The 17482-nt window shown below is 51.2% G+C and overlaps 1 protein-coding gene across 1 annotated transcript in view; it reads left to right on the top strand.

The window, feature by feature from the left end:
* C25H1orf198 (chromosome 25 C1orf198 homolog) overlaps window positions 1–16931 on the top strand; it is a 34980-nt gene extending 18049 nt beyond the window's left edge. Inside the window, exons 3-4 of the mRNA XM_015104321.4 lie at window positions 10446–10991; window positions 14039–16931. Of these exons, the coding sequence (XP_014959807.2) occupies window positions 10446–10991; window positions 14039–14095 (603 nt within the window). The 3' untranslated portion in view covers window positions 14096–16931. The remainder of the gene's footprint in view (window positions 1–10445; window positions 10992–14038) is intronic.
* Window positions 16932–17482: the final 551 nt, after the last annotated feature.

Raw genomic sequence — 17482 nt, 5'->3', positions numbered from 1 at the left:
CATTGTGCTCCCCTGAGGATATCTGCTCTCATAAGAATTCAGCTTGTTAACTGTTCCCGAGTCAGCCCTTTGTGGGATGGGCTGTTTCTTCTGTTACTAACACAATGCAGATGACATTCTGGGACACAGAGGGGGCAGCGCCTGGGGCAGCTGCTGTGAATGAGGCTCAGTGTGAGAACAGGTGCCTGGAAAAGGTCTCTAGAACAAAGTGTGCTGGCATAATCCAGCATGGGTTACGCTTGTGCTGGTGTTAATTGTCACAGATGGCATCCAGGTCTCCTGGGAACCTGCATAAATCGAGAAGGCTTGGTAGAATCACGTCGATTTGTTTTGCCCATTTTAACTTATATCTTTTCAGTAAAAGGTATAGTCTTTGTGGCTCAGAATTCCATTTCATGTTCCCTTCCAATGAGAGAACCAGCTTATTTCATGAACTGATAGTCTCTCTCTGTCCTCACCTGTCTGTCTGAGCTCTCAAAGTCAAACTTACGTGGTTTAAAGTCAGGACTTTGTAGAAGTAACAGAAAGTGTTCCAAGGTGCAAAGGACCGCACCCCTACCCTGTCCTTACCAGTCAGCATTCCACATTCGCCTCGCCCCAGCCAAAAGTCGAGTGCCTGCCCCCCTGAGCTGTCACACTCTTCCTTAGGACTTAGAGACTCGTGAGAACTTCTTTGGAGAGCTGCTTGCAGGAGGCAGGTTAGCCAGGGCAGGCTGGCCCTGACCTCCAGCTGCAGGGCTGGTGGCCCTTCGTCATTTGAAATCTTTGATGCATGACAGACACCCCACTGTTTCATGGTTTGAAGCGTTCGTTTCTTTGCTTCTGATTCTGTGGGCCAGTGGTCTGGGCAGGGCTCAGCTAGACTGCTCTTCTGCCGGCCTTTCCATGGACCTGTTACCAGACAGCTAATGGGAACCAGCTGCTCGAGGATAGCCTCTCTTCCATTTTCGGTTGGAGCCGCATGTATCCAGTGAGCTACATGGTACCTGAAGAGTTCCCCTGGGTGAGAGTGCACGCTGACAAGGCCTTCCTAGTCCTAGGCGTGGGTATCAAGGTGTCCCCTCTGCTTTGTTCTGCTGGTCTAACTGAGGCCTGGTCCAGCTCAGGTTTGGGGTTTGAGGACATGTATTGCAGCTTCTGATGGAGAGTCGCAGAGCATTTGTGCCGTTTTGAATCTAAGACTCTGACAGCCCTGACACCAGGTCGTTTCATTTGATTATCTATTGTCCACTGACTTAAAAAATTTTTATTTTTAAATTTTGTTATAAAATATACCTAACATGAAACGTACCATCTCAACCATTCGTGAGTGCGCACTGGCGTGCAGCCATCGCCACAGTCCGTCTCCAGAAGTCTGTCATCTCCTTAAACTGAAACTCTATTCCCTATAAACAGAAACCCGTCTTCCCCCTCCTCCAGCCCCTGGTAACCATCCTTCTACTTCCTTTCTCTATGATACCATTCATTGATTTTTCAGAAATTCAGTAGACATTGATTATACATCTATTCTGGGTCAGGCATTATGCTTAAACTCAGAGATGAGTAATCACTTGCTCTCAGAAAACAGCCCCGTGTGGGGATGAGTGCATTTGGGGACAGGAGGACAGCTTTAGGCACACAGTCACTCCTTCAGTTATTTTCCCTCATGCAGTTAACACATATCTACATGCACGTTGGTAGATACGATCTCATGCCTTCTGCAGCTGTTCACTTCAGCGACGTTTTTCCCTGTTTTCTTTTTTTGGCCGTGCCACACGGCATATGGGATCTTAATTCCCTGACCAGGGATCCAACCCATGCCCCCTGCCTTGGAAGCACAAAGTCTTAACCATTAGACCACCACTTCTGCAGACATTTAGTGACGGCCACTCAGGGCCTAGCTCTTTCTCGGCTCTGACTGCAGAAAGGGGGACTTCCCTGGTGGTCCAGTGTCTAAGACTCTACTTTCAATTCAGGGGGCACAGGTTGGATCCTTGGTTAGCAGCCACTGAGAGGTTAGCTGAGGCTGGGGTCAGCCTGAGCCGAGGTCACGACTGTCCGGCACAGAGTTAATCTCAGGGATTTGGGATTTCGTCCCAATTTTTGCACCTCTGCCTAAGGCTCCTTCCTTGAGGCTGGCTTGTGGCAGAGGACCTCTCAGAGACCTACCGAGGATGGACAAGCTAGTGTCGTCTGTCCTGAAAGGCAGCTCTGATCAGGAGACGCCTTAATGCTGGGCAAGCACGGTCGATCTTCTGAAAGGTTGTTGCTGAACCACAGAAAAGATGCTGGGATTCTTGGCCTCTGGAGGAGAAGAATTCAATCCAGGGCCAGAGACGAGGCTTGATCACTCACAGCTTTTGTGTAATGAAGTTTTATTAAGGTATACAGGAGATAGAGAAAGCTTCTGACATAGGCATCAGAAGGGGGCAGAAAGAGTGCCCCCTGCTAGTGTTAGCAGTGGAGTTATATACTGATTAGTTATTACAGTAAATCAAAAGAATGTCTGGAGGTTGTAAAGACCTCACTAGACCTACTCCCACAATTTACACCTTAAGATGACAGAATTAGCCAGAAGGTTTTTTCCAGAGACTGTCCTCAAACAGGATACATTATTGTTATATAATCCTAAGGAATATAGAGGGACGAAAAAGTTTGTCTTTTCTTTCTCATTGAGAATTCCAGACCCCTGTCTCCTTGGGGGCCCCTAGACTTCTTATCAGCCTGCCTAGGAGATGACTCTCTCACTTCCTTGGCTCCTGCTCTGCCTTCTAGCCTGCCCTCCCCTCCTGGGTCGCTTCCTTCAGAGACTGCCAGGCCTGGGGCCCCTGTTGCTCTGACATCTTCCCTGTGAAAGGAGGCTCAGAGGCAGAAGTGCCCGTCGCAGCCGGTGAGGCGCTCTTGGTCGTCATCTTTCCCCTCATCCGTCAGCCTTGCAGGTGTGCTGGCGCAGAGGGGGCCTGGAGGGCCTCACGGTGGATTCCTGTCTCATGCTCCTGAGGTTTCAAGAGGAAAACACTCAGCCTTGGAATGTCCCACAGAGGGGAGGAGAGGATTCTTGGCATTCCTAGTCCCTCTGGGCTGGGGAGTTTAGAGGAGACTCCTACAGAGGCAGGTCAGGCCCTGGCGCTGGGGAGCTGGACTCTGGGGACCCCACCCCCACTGTGCTTTCCTCCCCCAGGCTGTCTGGAATTTTCCTCTCTGTCTGCCCCAGTTCTTCCCCTGAGGTTCAGCTGCCTCACTGGGGATAGTAAGTAAGCTGGGTGGGAATCAGCTCCTTGATCTCTGATGGTCAGTGCAGACCGTGCCCGCAGTAGGGAGGCCTCCTGGCCCCTCTTCAGGAGCAGTAAATGCCTGGGCACAAAAGCATCTCCATACACTGAGGTCCACACTAGGGAATTGCAGGCACGTCCAAGTCTTCCATCCCGGGAGGTCAGTGTCACTCCTGGCGTGGGCCAGGACAGCGGGGCTCAGAGAAGGCTGTAACTGGCAGGCAGGGGGAATCAGTGAAGAGAGACTGGAGCTTGGATCTGCCCGTGGCTTGCAGGCATCTCCTGCCCATGGGGGACAGAAGGGTGTTCCATCAGGTTATCCGTACATGGAGGGTTCCCTGGATTCCCAGTTATGGCTCTGCCTGACTCTCCCTCTTCACTGCCAGCCCAAAGTTTCTGAGAAGCAGGGGGCCATGGAGCTGTACCATCCCCCCAGCACAGCAACACTCCTGCTTGCAGCCCCTGAGACCCCGGCAGTGAAGTCTCCTTCCCTGATGCCCCTGTGCTGTCTCTCACCTTCCTGAGATCCAGAGGGGACCTGTGGTCCCCTGCTCTTGACCTTTCCAGACTCTCATGGGTGTAGTAACCTGTGAGCCCCTTCAGCCCAGGGCCTGGCCTGCTTCTTTGACCCCAAGGGTCGTTCCTGCTGGTCTCTCCTGCAGCCCTGAGCCCCGCCCCACGGAGCCGATGTCTCCTGCCTCCTTGCCTGGCCCACCCCGCCCCTGCCCTCAGCCCGCCCAGCCCCCGGCCTTCCCCATGCAGATCCAACCCGCCCGCAGGCCCAGAGCAGATCCTGTTCCTTATGGTTCGCCCAGTCATCTCAGCAGCCTGGCGGCTCCCACAGGCCCCTGATCTGTGGTGAGCACCTTGGGGGCCTTTCCTTGACAAATCCCGACAATGCGCCCTTTTACCCATGAGGAAACTGAAGGCTGAGTGAGGTGTGTGGGCTGGGCGTCCGAGCCCAGACCGTACCCTTCACCCTGAGCTGCGGCCGTCCCCCTCCCGTGTCCCCTCTGAGGAGCACCGCACTGGACGGGCACTCATTCGTGCCGTTGGTACTGGTCTTTGCTGGGGCATCTTATCCCTGTGAGGCGACAAGCGCCTGGAGGGCAGAGGCTGCTCCTCCCATGACCTGATGACTACAGCTCCTCACACCCACCTCCTCTTGGGCGTCTGTGGGGTGTTCTCCAAGCTCTTGTTGCCATGGAGCCCAACAGCCGGGTGGAATGGAGCTGGACCCCCCATTGTCTGCCCAGTTCCCTGGGGAAAACACCCGGGGTCTGGGGATCAGGGGTGGGTGGTCCCAGGCTCTATCCACCAGGCCCCACTTGCCTGGAGGGTCTGACACCCCCCGTCTCAGTGGCTAGTCCTTGCTGTCTCTTCTCCAGGTTGTCATTCTGCTAATTTTGAGATTCTGAGTTTTTAGTATCTTCCCCTCTTCCTCTTCCTTCTTTGGAGGGGGAGGTGGGGAGGGTAAATTTGAAACGGTTTGTGAGTTTATGGGGATTTGCTCTAGTAAACTGTTGTATTTTCTAACAATGTTTCTACAGCCTTTGTCTCAGCAGTTTAGATCTGCCGCGGGCTGCCAAGCCAAACAGTCAGTTTTGGCTGCCTGCACGCTCCTTTCCTGAAATATTACACATTCCTCTCCAGTGAGTGGGGCGTAAAAATAGAGCCTGGGCTCAGTTGTGGTCTTTCTGCTTTTAGAACAGACGTGGCCATCTGAGACCCAGGTCCCCTCATGGGCAGCTGACACCCAGGCTTGGCCCAGCTGGCCTGAGCCCCCCAGGTGCACAGCCCTGGGCTCTCGCCATCACCTGGCAGGTTGCAGGTGGGGTCCTCAGCATCAGGGTGAGGGGAGAGGGCTTCCTGAGTACTCCTACCTCTCCCGTCTCAGCCCTCTTGTGTGAGACTGTGGGCTTGAGTCTCCCATGGGCTTGCTGTCTGAGTTGGGAGCTGTTGACCTTGGGCTGTTTTTCACATGAGGCACCCCATTGCTGGACCCAGTTCAGTGTGGCTACCGGGTTCCTGAGAGCTCTTTCTCTGCACCTGGAGAAACTTTTTTCCAGGACGGAGAACATTGCACGAAAGCTCCCTGACTTTCTAGCATTCATCCCAGGCTCTGGAGGTGGTCCCTCTGCTGGCCTGCCAGGTTCCAAGGCTGGGCTGTCCTCTCCTTCTCACTGATCAGCTCCAGTGTCAGAAGACCCCCTTTCCTAGCCTCGGGGTGTGGGGAAAGGTGAGGTCAGAGATCTCGCAGGGAGCCTACGGGACAGCACACTGGCTACACCAGGTCCCTGTAGGGAGTGTCTTACTCATTCTGCTCCTGATAGTGGGCCAGGATGGGGCTCCTCTGACCAAGCAGAAGAGGAGCAGAGCCCAGTAGCCTGCATTTATTGAGCACTTACTATGTGCCAAGTCTGGTCCAGGGAGGTAAGGATAATCATTACTCCGTTTTTACTGGAGAAGAAAAGAGCCCAGTTTTGGGTTGGGTCATTGGTGTGTTTGCCCTTTACTGAAAGGAGCAGGTTCCAGGAAGAAGGTGGTTGTGGCTCTGGTTTTGAGCCAGTGAGCAGAAGGCTCTCCTAAAGTGGACCCGGGGCTCGGGGGACATCCCAGGAGAAAGCGCAGGAGACAGGGCAGGCTGAGTCCTGGTCTGGGAGGGAAGGACTGCCCAAGGGAGCTGGAGTCATGGAGCAAAAGCAAGGGTGCCTCCTCTAAAGCACAGAGGGGGCTGCAGTGCAGACGCTGCTTCTGTGTGACCCAGACAACTGTGTCTTTGAAAATGACCAGGAGCCGTTTTTTTACTGTGTCCTGGTCCAGTTTTGCTGGGGTCTTGGAGCCAAGGAAGATGAACTGTAGTTAGGAAAAAAAGGCCCTCTGTCCCTCTTCTTTTTCCTGCCCGCTCCCCGCCCCTCTGCCCAGGCCGCTTCCCAACAGGCACGTTACTTTGTTTTTTATCTTACTGTTATTTTTGTCTGCGCTGAGTGCTCCTTTTTGCTCCCGCTTTCTCCAGTTGTGGCGAGTGGTGGGCTCCCCTTTGTTGAGGAGTGCCAGCTTGTCATTGCAGAGGCTTCTCTTGTGGAGCACACGCTCTAGGCACATGGACTTGAGTAGCTGCACAGGCTTAGTTGCCCTGCGGCATGTGGAATCGTCCTGGACCAGGCATTGAACCCATGTCCCCTGCATTGGCAGGTGGATTCCTATCTACTGCACCACCTGGGAAGCCCCCAGGCATGTGTTTTCAACACAAACCACAAACCTTTGCCTTCTGGGGTGAGAAGTAGGAAAAAAAGAGACCCTCACCAGTGTAGCTGATCAAGGAAGACTGTTTCTTAAAAGGGGGGCTATGTAATCATAATTCTATTTGCAGAATGGAAAACAACAAATGCCTGGTTAAAAAAGAAAAGACTTCGAAGCTGAATTATATTAGAACTTTATTTCTTCTGTAAGTTCTTATTTTTCCCATTTTCACCTTAGAGCGCCCCAAACCAGGTAGCCACCCCAGTTCAGCATGGCCCCCTCTTCTACCCAGATGTCACCCTCCCCCGAGGAGCTGTCACGAGGGCTCTGGTGGCCCAAGGAGCCACGGAAGCCTCCGTGGTTGTGTTGCAGTTTGTCACGTCCAGCTCAGTGCTGCTTGGGCGTCCCGATGGAGGGCCTGAAGCAGCCCCGGAGCCACTGCGACCCTCCCCAGGGTCCTTGGCTTCCCTCCCCAGGGTCCCTGGCTTCCCTCCCCAGGGTCCTTGCCTTGGCCCACTGCTGCCCTCTGTGTAGACTTGTGTTCAGCCCAGGCTTCCAGGCACTTCTCCCCACTGGAGAAATGTTGATCCTAAAAAAGCCTAAAGTTTGATAAACTGCTCAGTATAAGTACTTTTCTTACCCAACAATTTCCAGATCAATCTCAACTCAGTTCTCTCAGTCTCAATTCCAAGCAGTTTATTTTTTTTTAGCACTTTGCATATTTAAAGAACTCATCATCTCTATGTCCACATTCTCCCAATATTTTACTGTGGAATTTGGAAATATGTGGGCTTCCCAAGTGGCTCAGCGGTAAAGAATCCGCCTGCAATGTAGGAGACACACGTTCACTCCCTGGGTTGAGAAGATTCCCTGGAGAAGGAAGTGACAACACGCTCCAGTATTCTTGCCTGGAAAATCCCATGGACAGAGGAGCCTGGTGGGCTACCGTCCACGGGGTCTCAAAGAGTTGGACACGACTGAGCGACTGAGCACGCCCACATGCACGCATGGAAATATGGAGTATTTGAGAATGACTCCCTCAGAAACCTATAAATCAGATTAGGTTGCTGACATACAGAAATCCTGCTGTATACGAGGATCTCTGGTGTCTCTAAAGACATTGTCCATGGCAGCCACTGGCTTTTTATATGTGATGTGATGCCCAACATAGCTGCAAGCCTAGAATCACTTGCTCCAGGTTGGAAACCCAGCCACACAATCTCTTAATGGACTATCTCAGTCTCTTATGTGACCTAGGACAATTCATTCCTTTGCTCCAAACCTCCGTCTTTGTCCTTTGTAGAATAAAAACTTTTTAGATGAAAGACCCATCAAGAAAGGAAACTGTGTCTGGTGAGCCCCGGTACCTGAGCTTTGATGTCATTTCTCGGGTTTTATATCTTACAACCCTGAGCTTCCGCGCAGCCTGCGCTTGTAGCTAGAGCTCCTCGTGGCATCATCTCGAAGGGTGGCCTCCGGCTATCAGAATCTGGGGTTTGAGGAAAAGTCTCAGCCAGAAAGAACATATGCAGCTCCCTGGGCTCCGGTCTCCAGCTTCTGTGGGAAAAGCAGTATTTCCGTCCTTGTCCTGACAAACTTATTGCAATGGTGAGACTCCTGGGAGAGTGCTGTTTATAAAAGCTAGTTTGGAATCACCATTTATTAAGTGAAGGTGTATGTATTAAAGTAACAGAGAACCATGTTTTAATAGGGAACTAGTGGCTACAGTTGCTACCCTGATGCACAGTGAGCAGCATTAAAAATTGGGGCAGCCCCTGGCAAACAAATTTGGTATGCACCCAAAATCTTCTTGATAGAAGAAAGGGTTAAACCTGCTGTAGTCTGGTATTTCACTTCTGGAAATCTATCTGACTAAATGAACTCCAAATGGGGAGAGCTATATATAAGAAGATGTTCATGGCAGCCTTAATTATAACAGCAAAAATTAGAAGTAGCCAATTGTCTGATAAGAAGAAAGTGGGAAAGTAGATGGTGGGACAGCCACTGAATGAAATATCTTATGCCCTTTAAAATGAATAGTTACAAAGACCACACCCCACCACTGATGATGGTGCTAAGTGAAAAAACAATACCGAAATTATATGCATAGCAGAACTGCAATGTCATAAAACACATATCTGAAAAAGATTACATGAAAATACAAAAAGAAATAGAGATTGTGGGAAGAGGGAAAGTTTATGAATGTTTTTTTCTAACTCCCCAAATTTTAGCATATAGTTTTACTACTTTTATTATTTTTCTTTTAATATTTATTTATTTGGCTGAGACAGGTCTTAGTTGTGGCATGTGGAATCTTTTTAGTTGTAGCCTGTGGGATCTAGTTTCCTGACCAGGGATTGAATCCAGACCCCCTGCGCTGGGATCTTGGGGTCCTAGCCACTAGACTGTCAGAGAAGTCCTGATACCTTTATTTTAAGAAGAAGAAGAAGAAGGGAATGTATGCGAGAGTAGAAGTAGAGAGGAAGAGAGGAAGGTCCCAGATTGATTTTATTTATTTATTTTTTTTACGAGTCATCAAGGTAGCAGATTGCTTGCTCTGTAGGACTTGGGAACAGCCTCCAGGGTGCACTACTGTCAGAGGGCTTAGGTTTCCACCCAGTGATTTGTTGGTCATACAGCTCACCCTTGGCCTTCCCAGGTGGTGTGGTGGTAAAGAATCCGCCTGCCAATGCAGGAAACTCAAGAGATGTGGGTTCTGTCCCTGGGGTGGGAAGATCCCCTGGAGGAGGAAATGGCAACCCACTCGAGTATTCTTGCCTGGGAAATCCCATGCAGAGAGGAGCCTGGTGGGCTAGAGTCCATGGGGTTGCAAGGAGTTGGACGCGACTGAGTACGCCCAGCTCAGTCCTACGGCTTTTAGTGGTTAGCAGTGTCAGAATAAGCCAGTGTCTGGGGGGCACTTGGATGTGGGGTATGGCCCTGCCCTCGGGGGTTCCCCACCTAACAGGACCAGGATCGGCTGAGGGCAGCAGGGCAATGCTGAGGAAGGCGCAGGAGAGGCAGCCTATCTTGTCAGCAGATGCCACAGGCTGGGGACCTCCAGTAACAGACGTTCACTCCCCACAGTTCTAGAGCTAGAGGTCCAAGGTCACAGTGCCAGCAGGTTGGTCCTGGAGAGACTCCTCTTCCTGATTTGCAGACGGCTGTCTTCTCACTGTGTCCGTAGGCGTTAGAAAGTGAGCATCTCTCTGTCTTTTCTTACAAGGGCACTAATCCTGTCATGAGGGCTCTACCCTCATGACCTCACCTAAACCTCTTAAAGGCTTTGTCTCCAAATACTAACTTTGGAAGGTAGCCCTTCGACTTAGGAATTTGAGGCATGCAAACATGCGGTCCTTAGCAGGCATGAAGGCAGAGCATGGAACGGAGGGGCGTGGAGGGGGGAGGTGAAATCTTTGTAGCTGCACTGAGGCCTGCCTTTGACTTTCTTGGTTTAGTCCAGGAAAGCAGGGTCTGACTGCTGGATTTTTTTTCATCCTTGCCAGCTGTCATTGATCAGGAAGGAAGAGGCCTGTGAGGTGGGGACTTGGTTTTGGGTTTGGATCCTCACTGCAGTGGTCTGTATGCTAACTGTGTGCCCTTCCTTGTTGTTGCCAAGGGGAGAGTCACCCTCCTCAGGAAGCTGTGGGAATCTCTCTTGACGAGCCAGGTGGGTGATCCGCTCACCAAGCAGAGGCCTTAGTCGTCAGTCAGAGTCAGGAGTCTCAGATGTTTGTAGCATCCAGAGTGAAGGGCCTAGCTCTCAAAGCCTCCTCCGTGTCTCAGAGATGTGATGGCAGCCCTGCAGATCACTGCTGAGGACCGACAGACGGTCCCAGCAGAGGGACAGCAGGCGGGCGGCTGCTCCTGGAGAGATGTTTGGGCCGGCATACCCGTTCTGTTGACTGAAGGTGTTGCTGTACTTCTCCTCCCCTCCCCCCACCCCGCTAGAGTCAGATGGAGTTCAGCATCTCCTCCTTATCCATCCAAGAGCCGAGCTGCAGCACCGCCGGCGAGCCCAGGCCACCATCCAAAGCTCCTCAGGGTTTGCAGGTCCTCCGGCCCCCGCAGGGCAGCAAGTCCTCCAGCCTGGATGCCCTGGGTCCTGCCTGGAAGGAAGAGGAGGCATCCTTCTGGAAGATCAACGCAGAGCGGTCCCGTGGGGAGGGCCCTGAGGCCGAGTTCCAGTCGCTGACCCCCAGCCAGATCAAGTCTATGGAGAAAGGGGAGAAGGTCCTGCCGGCCTGTTACCGGCAGGAGCCCGCACCGAAGGCCAGGGAGGCAAAGGCGGAGAAGCCCAGCCCCCTCCGCCAGGAGCAGCGGGCCGCTCCCGGCGTCAGCGCGGAGTGCGAGAGGCCCCAGCCTGCCCAGGCCTGCGCCAGCCCCCCAGGCGAAGCCGGCCCCTCTGGGCCCGTGGGAAAGCCCGTCTCTCCCGAGGCCATGGAGGCTGCGGAGGACATGGAGGATGCTCTGTTCCTGGAACCCGTGCCTGTACAGGTGGGTGTCTGGCTTCAGCCAGGGTCTTATTGCTGAAGGGATGAGGGCTGCCTCACAGGGGTGGGTGGGTGGGCCACAGATGTCCATGCCTTCTTCCTCTGCCATCCCTCGGCAGCCTGCTGGGTTGTCACTCAGCTTGGCAACCAACAGACATGCAGGAAACGTGTTCAGTGCGCCTGTCTGGGTGCCATGACTCGTCTGCCTGCTATGTGGTTGTGTCTCAGATGCCCCCTGCCCTTCCCTGCTTGTGTGAGGGCAGGTGATGGAGGATCGTGGGGCCAATGAGCAGAGGACTCAAGGGGGAAGCTGGCAGTGTGGGTGGGGTTTGACTGCCAGCTCTATGCACAGGCCTGCAAGGCTGGGCTGCTCTGTGGGTGAGGAAGGGAGCTGCAGGTGTCCTGAGGACACGGCGGGAAGCAGGCAGGACCCCCAAACCTCCACCAGGAGCAGCTGTGCCTTTTTGCAGATCACAGGAGACTCGCTTCCGTAGTGATGGGCAGCTTCTCGTTTCCAAGCAAAACAGAGTTAGGTGTCCCAAGTGGAGTTCTAAGGAAAGGACTTCTTTCCGGGGATGCAGGAGAAGGAAAAGAAAGATCTGAGAGTCCCACTGCCGAGGTGCAGTGAGTCGTGAAGAAAGGGCCCTGTAAGAGAACAGGCGGCGCGACTGTCTTCTCCACGTCTCCCTATGCGTGGAGCCCTGAGTGTGAGCTGCCCTGCACTACTGGAGAAAATGCAGCCAAGAGGAAGTGTTTGCTTAGGACTTTAAACGGAGCTAGTGTTGAAGGATCACCCAAATCCAAAATAAGTAAGTGTGTGTGTGCGCACGGTAAGTCGTTTCAGTCGTGTCTGACTCTTTGCAACCCCATGGACTGTAGTCCGCCAGGCTCCTCTGTCCATGGGATTCTCCAGGCAAGAATACTGGAGTGGGTTGCCATGCCCTCCTCCAGGGGATCTTCCCCACCCAGGGGATCTTCCTGACCCAAGGATTGAACCCACATCTCCTGTGGCTCCTGCATTGCAGGCGGATTCTTCACTGCTGAGCCACCAGTTCAGTTCAGTCGGTCAGTCATGTCAGACTCTTTGTGATCCCATGAATTGCAGCATGCCAGGCCTCCCTGTCCATCACTAACTCCCGGAGTTCACTCAAACTCACGTCCATCGAGTCGGTGATGCCATCCAGCCATCTCATCCTCTGTTGTCCCCTTCTCCTGCCCCCAATCCCTCCCAGCATCAGAGTCTTTTCCAGTGAGTCAACTCTTCGCATGAGGTGGCCAAAGTACTGGAGTTTCAGTTTTAGCATCATTCCTTCCAAAGAACACCCAGGACTGATCTCCTTTAGAATGGACTGGTTGGATCTCCTTGCAGTCCAAGGGACTCTCAAGAGTCTTCTCCACACCACAGTTCAAAAGCATCAATTTTTCAGCACTCAGCTTTCTTCACAGTCCAACTCTCACATCCATACATGACCACTGGAAAAACCATAGCCTTGACTAGACGGACCTTTGTTGACAAAGTAATGTCTCTGCTCTTGAATATGCTATCTAGGTTGGTCATAACTTTTCTTCCAAGGAGTAAGCGTCTTTTAATTTCATGAGGCACCAGGGAAGCCCAAATAAACAGATAGTGGTATTTCAGAGGGAGGCTGTGGTTTTGAGACATTGTTTTATAATGAACAAAGAGATACTTGGACAAGGCATATCTGAGAACAATTTCTGGGGGAAGATGGTGGCCTACTTGTGGACCTGGGTGAGGCGATGAGCAAGGCATTGTTCATGGAGATGGACGGCGCTTCCCAGAGCTTTACTGTTTCCTGACCTTCAGAGCTTTTCTGGATGGGCTGCAGTGCTTGCTTAGCTCTAGGGAGGCACAGGGAGGACGGCCATGGGGTGATGGAGGCCCCCAGGTCCCCCAGGAGCACCGCCTTGTGATGCTAGCCCTGAGGCTGGCTTCCTGCCCAGTGGCTCCCTCTCACAGACTCAGGCAGCCCACTGCTCTCTTGAGTCTGCAGTGGGGTCTTCCTCTGAGGGAAGCATTTATGTAAGTTATGTGAGAATCTTAATTGTAAAGAGATACAGGAAAGTGTGTGGGGGGTGGGGTGGAATGTGGGACAGAGCCCATGAAATCCTCGGAAAGAGCTGATTTCTGACTGCAGAGCACAGTGAAATGCTGCTGCGCTGAGAACACTGGTAGGAAACCAGAAAGAGGAATGTATGCCTGCACCCCTTTGGCGTTTCAAGCTCTGGCTCAACCTAGGGGCAGCGAAGGCCTGAGACCTGCCTCAGGGGAGCTGCTTAGCCCATTGCCTCTGTTGCCTCTGTTGCCTCTGTGGCGGTGCCTTCCATCGGCAGCATGTGGAGGGCGCAGACGCAAGGCTCCCTTGCCCAGGAAGGCTGCAGCCACCAGGTAAACATGTACTTGTGTTAGACCTAGCAGAAGGGTCTCTCAGGTGGCTGGCGGAAGCCTGTGGAAGTGTGTCTGAGTCAGCTCACAGATGGCCCTTTAAACCAACCCCATGTCCTGTAAGTGGGCAGTCTGTGACCTGAAGAATGGTCCTGGGTCAGGGAAAATCACTCCAGAAGCTGCCGCATAATCTGAAAGAAAGAAGTTTTACATCTTTCTCTGTGTTTTTCACTCCCTCAACTTGGTGACTTGTTTTGTCTGTCACTGTGTATGTGTGTTTCGTATTCGAAAGACTACCTTCCTAACTTGTTCTCTTACTGCATGGGTGACTAAATTTAAACATGCCCCTCATTCAGAAATAGAAAAGATACATTTTTCTCCTTTTCTCTCCAGGTGGGGTCTACAGGCTGCCCTCAGACATGCCTGGGGACAGAAAGGGATACGTGTTGGATCCTGGCAGAGTTTGGCTTGCACTGAGCTTTATTTAATTTTCTGGTTCCCAGCACTGAGGCAAATTGAGGTCAGGGAGCCTCTGAGACGAAGTACTCTCTTTCATTTGGGTCATTTTAAATGAGATGCTGTTTTTAGATTGTGCTGACTTGAAAAAGGCCTCATGCCTTACTTTGGTGTTTTTGTCCCTTCTACAGGTCAGCTCAAGTAATGTCATCTTGAAGACAGGATTTGATTTTCTGGACAACTGGTAAAGTGGATTAGACAGAACAAACAAACCAAGAATCCCCAAGTATTTTCCAAAGTGGTGTGGTGAAGGGGGAGATTAAACACAAGGGCAGGATTCCCACTCTTTCCAGAATCATTTGGATGCTGGTAAATGTTGCCTTGGCCAGCTCTCCAGATTTTTCCCTTTTTGGTAAGACCAGATATCTGTGCTATTTTCAACAATTTGATAACAAATTTTACATCTGGAATTTTTAAAAACTCTTAGGAATTCAGTGCTCTAGCTCCACCCAATTTTCCCCCTCCTTCGAGAAAGAGTTTCCTCAACCATGTCACAAAATTCATAGAGTGATTCCCACCTCCTCTCTGTCCCCACCCTTTTAAAAATGCATGGGGCTCCTTTGACGGGTGGCTGTTGAGGATGTTCTCAGTAGTCATGGCACTGGGCGCCCGCTGTGACCACAGGGAGACCTGCCTGCCCCTGAAGTCCATACCCGCAGCCCCAGCTGTCCGGCTTCCCGCGCGGAAGCCACGCCTCTTCCTCTGCGGAAGCCACGCCTCTTCCTCTGCGGAAGCCACGCCTCTGTATCATGTGCCACCCTTCACTCACTTCACTTCCAGGAAACGGATCATGGGCACGTGGCAGGGTCATCTTTAAACTGCCTGCCATGCTACTTACTCAGACTCTTCATCTTTGTTTAACAAGTTGCATGTTTTAAAGTTTTGTATTAACTTTACATGATTTTGTATCTAGATTTAGCAGTTATAGGGCTACCGCTTTTCTTGGGTTTGTACCAGTGTCCCCTTGGAAGTTCTTTGCTACTTTCCTGACCTTTTAGGTATTTTCTGTCCTGGACATCTGCAGCAGTCAGGGCAGATGACAGGCATTGCTGGAAGACCAGGCTCTTCTGATTAGTTGCTTTGGAACCTTCTGGTGTGAAGCTGGCAGGGGCAGCGTATGTCTTTCATCCCAAGGACTGGTCAAGCTGTGTCACGATGGACCCTCCCTCAATCCTGACCACCGACGGAAGTGGAGTCGTTTCTGCATGGCCCCAGCGGCGCCCCCTGGAGACCTTCGTGGTCAGGGCAACAGCATCTCCTGAAGGTGGACTCGGCTGACTGCTGTGGTCTCTGCTGCTGGGGAGGTAGGGAGCGGGGCAGGTTAGGACAGCTCTGAGCCTACGCAGAAGGGCGAGGTGTCCTCCACCCAAGATGGGATGGCGTAAGGTCAGAGGAGAGCCCCTGCTCAGTGACTCCCAAGTGGTGTGCGCCTGTGATCCATGCCCTGGTGTGATCTCCACGTTGCCTCTCACTGTGTTCTCACCTGACGCCTTAATCCCTGCAAATCCTGCCAGTGAGCACCTGGTTTCAGTATCAAAGTGTGTCTTTTTAAAATGCCTTTCTGTTTCATATGACATTCTGAAATGATTTTTAGAATATTTTACCTTGCTCTAAGGTAAAGCACATGGCAACTTTTTTCCCAGAAAGTTTCTGCCAAAACTGTGGCCTGGCCAGCTTTTGGTTTGGTTTCTGCCAATTGCATTATGTCCCTAAACTTCATTTGGCTCCTTGGGGTCTCGAGTTTGACCTTCCTCCTCTGGTGACTGACTGTACTGTGGTGAACACAAGTTCTTTCTGCCCTGTTTAAGTAGAGTTGAAACACTGAAGGGAAAAAGATTCCTAGCATGGTGATGAGGGGGAAAGAATCCTAGAAATCCTAGCTGGAATTGCACAGCTGGGTACCAGCCCTGCAGGTCAGCCACTGAGCTTCAGAGCTGGGCTTGCCGCCTGTCTCCACTTCCAGCTTTGAGCGCAGTGGACTGTCTTAGAAACCATGCTTGAAAGCAGGGTCTGCTTAAGAAAAAAAGATGTCCAGAAGTTGCATTCCTTAGTGTTGGCATATCAAGAAAGAAGGATCTGTGTCCTGGCACAGTTAGCCAAGGTGATCAATCTGTTCGAGAGAGAACTCTTAATTTCTTTTCCTCTTTCTCATAAAACCCAATATTCCTATCCAGTTCTCCTGGTAGCTGAGGGGATTTGGGGATTATTGAAAGGTTCCGCCTCTTTTATCATCATCTGGGGTCCAGTGCCCGGTGGTATTCAGGTCTCTGTAACAATGTCTAAAGTTTCATAAAGGTACAGCCTCCTGAAATTAAATGTAAAGTCACAGTTTGGGAAATCATAGCAGGAGTTCTGCAATTGTATTGCTTTGCTTTGCCAAGTAATAAAACTTGAGAGGGAGCGGTGATGGCCTGGAGGATGCATGCTCATGGGTCACCATCCTGCCTGAACTACGATTCTCCCCTTAACCCTGGGCAATCCATGTTAAGATGATGCCTTTCACCTTCCTCCTGGGAAGTCTATGTTTGGTATGTCCAAGTAAGGGAAAATTAAACTCACGTTTGCCACCTTTTTTTTTTTTTTTTTTTTGCCCCATATCAAGATGGCATTTCTAAAACCAGACATTTGTATTATTGTAAAAACTCACACTTTTCAGTTGAAGCCTAGTGTGGTTTTGCATCCTTCCTCCTTCATCCTGGCCACTCCATTGTCTGCTCCTGAGTTTGAGCTCAAGGATCCAAGTGTCTTGCTTTGGGTGACTGTAACTGCAAAATCTCCACCAGGAAGTTAGAAACCAGTCTCAGTTCTTTCACTTGGGATCCTTTCCCACTTCTGCCCTCTAGGTTTAGGGGTTCCACCTGCTGTGGGAACAGTGGGGCATGGCACCCAGCCCCATTGCACCCCCGTGGGTGTCAGAACAGCCTCTTCTTTGATACATTTTCAAAAATGAAGAATTCTTACTGACTACTTGTAACTCGGTTGTATTTTGTATTAACAGCCTTTAATAAAGCCATTTAAAATTTGTTCAGTGTGTCTCTTTGGGACCTCTGCTGGAGTTAGAAAGCCTGCTAGGATGATTGCTGTTGAACCCAGAGGGGAATGAAAGGATTCATACTTGTTAAAACCAGCTTGAAACTTTGCTTCAGCAGGCCCGCTTTGCACAGTCCTGCCTGGGCCCTGCAGGTTAGTGGGAAGCAGTAGCCAAGGTGCACAGCCTCCAGCAGAAGAGGTGGGCTGTACCCCAGAGAGCTCTCATACGGCCCTCCTGTGCCAACCCAGGGCATGTCTTTCCAAGACAAGCTGATGGCATCGAGTGAGTGACTCAGAAGGGCAGATACCATCTCCCCAAAAGCTTTTGCCTCGAATGTGATCGAACCTGATTTTTCTTGAAAGAAATAAAAACGTGGCTCGTGAATTCTATTTTGTTCATTAAGGTGCAGATGGTAGGTTACCAGTTGTAGACTGACAGAATGTTTAGATGTCAGTTTTAAAAACTAATACCCTCTTAGTACCATTTTTCTAGATACCATATATATGTGTTAATCTATGATATTTGTTTTCTCTTGACTAACTCT

The sequence above is a fragment of the Ovis aries genome, chromosome 25 (assembly GCF_016772045.2).
Source record: "Ovis aries strain OAR_USU_Benz2616 breed Rambouillet chromosome 25, ARS-UI_Ramb_v3.0, whole genome shotgun sequence".
Classification (NCBI taxonomy): domain Eukaryota; kingdom Metazoa; phylum Chordata; class Mammalia; order Artiodactyla; family Bovidae; genus Ovis; species Ovis aries.
Note: the sequence above shows the minus strand (reverse complement) of the source record. Positions and strands in the feature narration are given on the sequence as shown.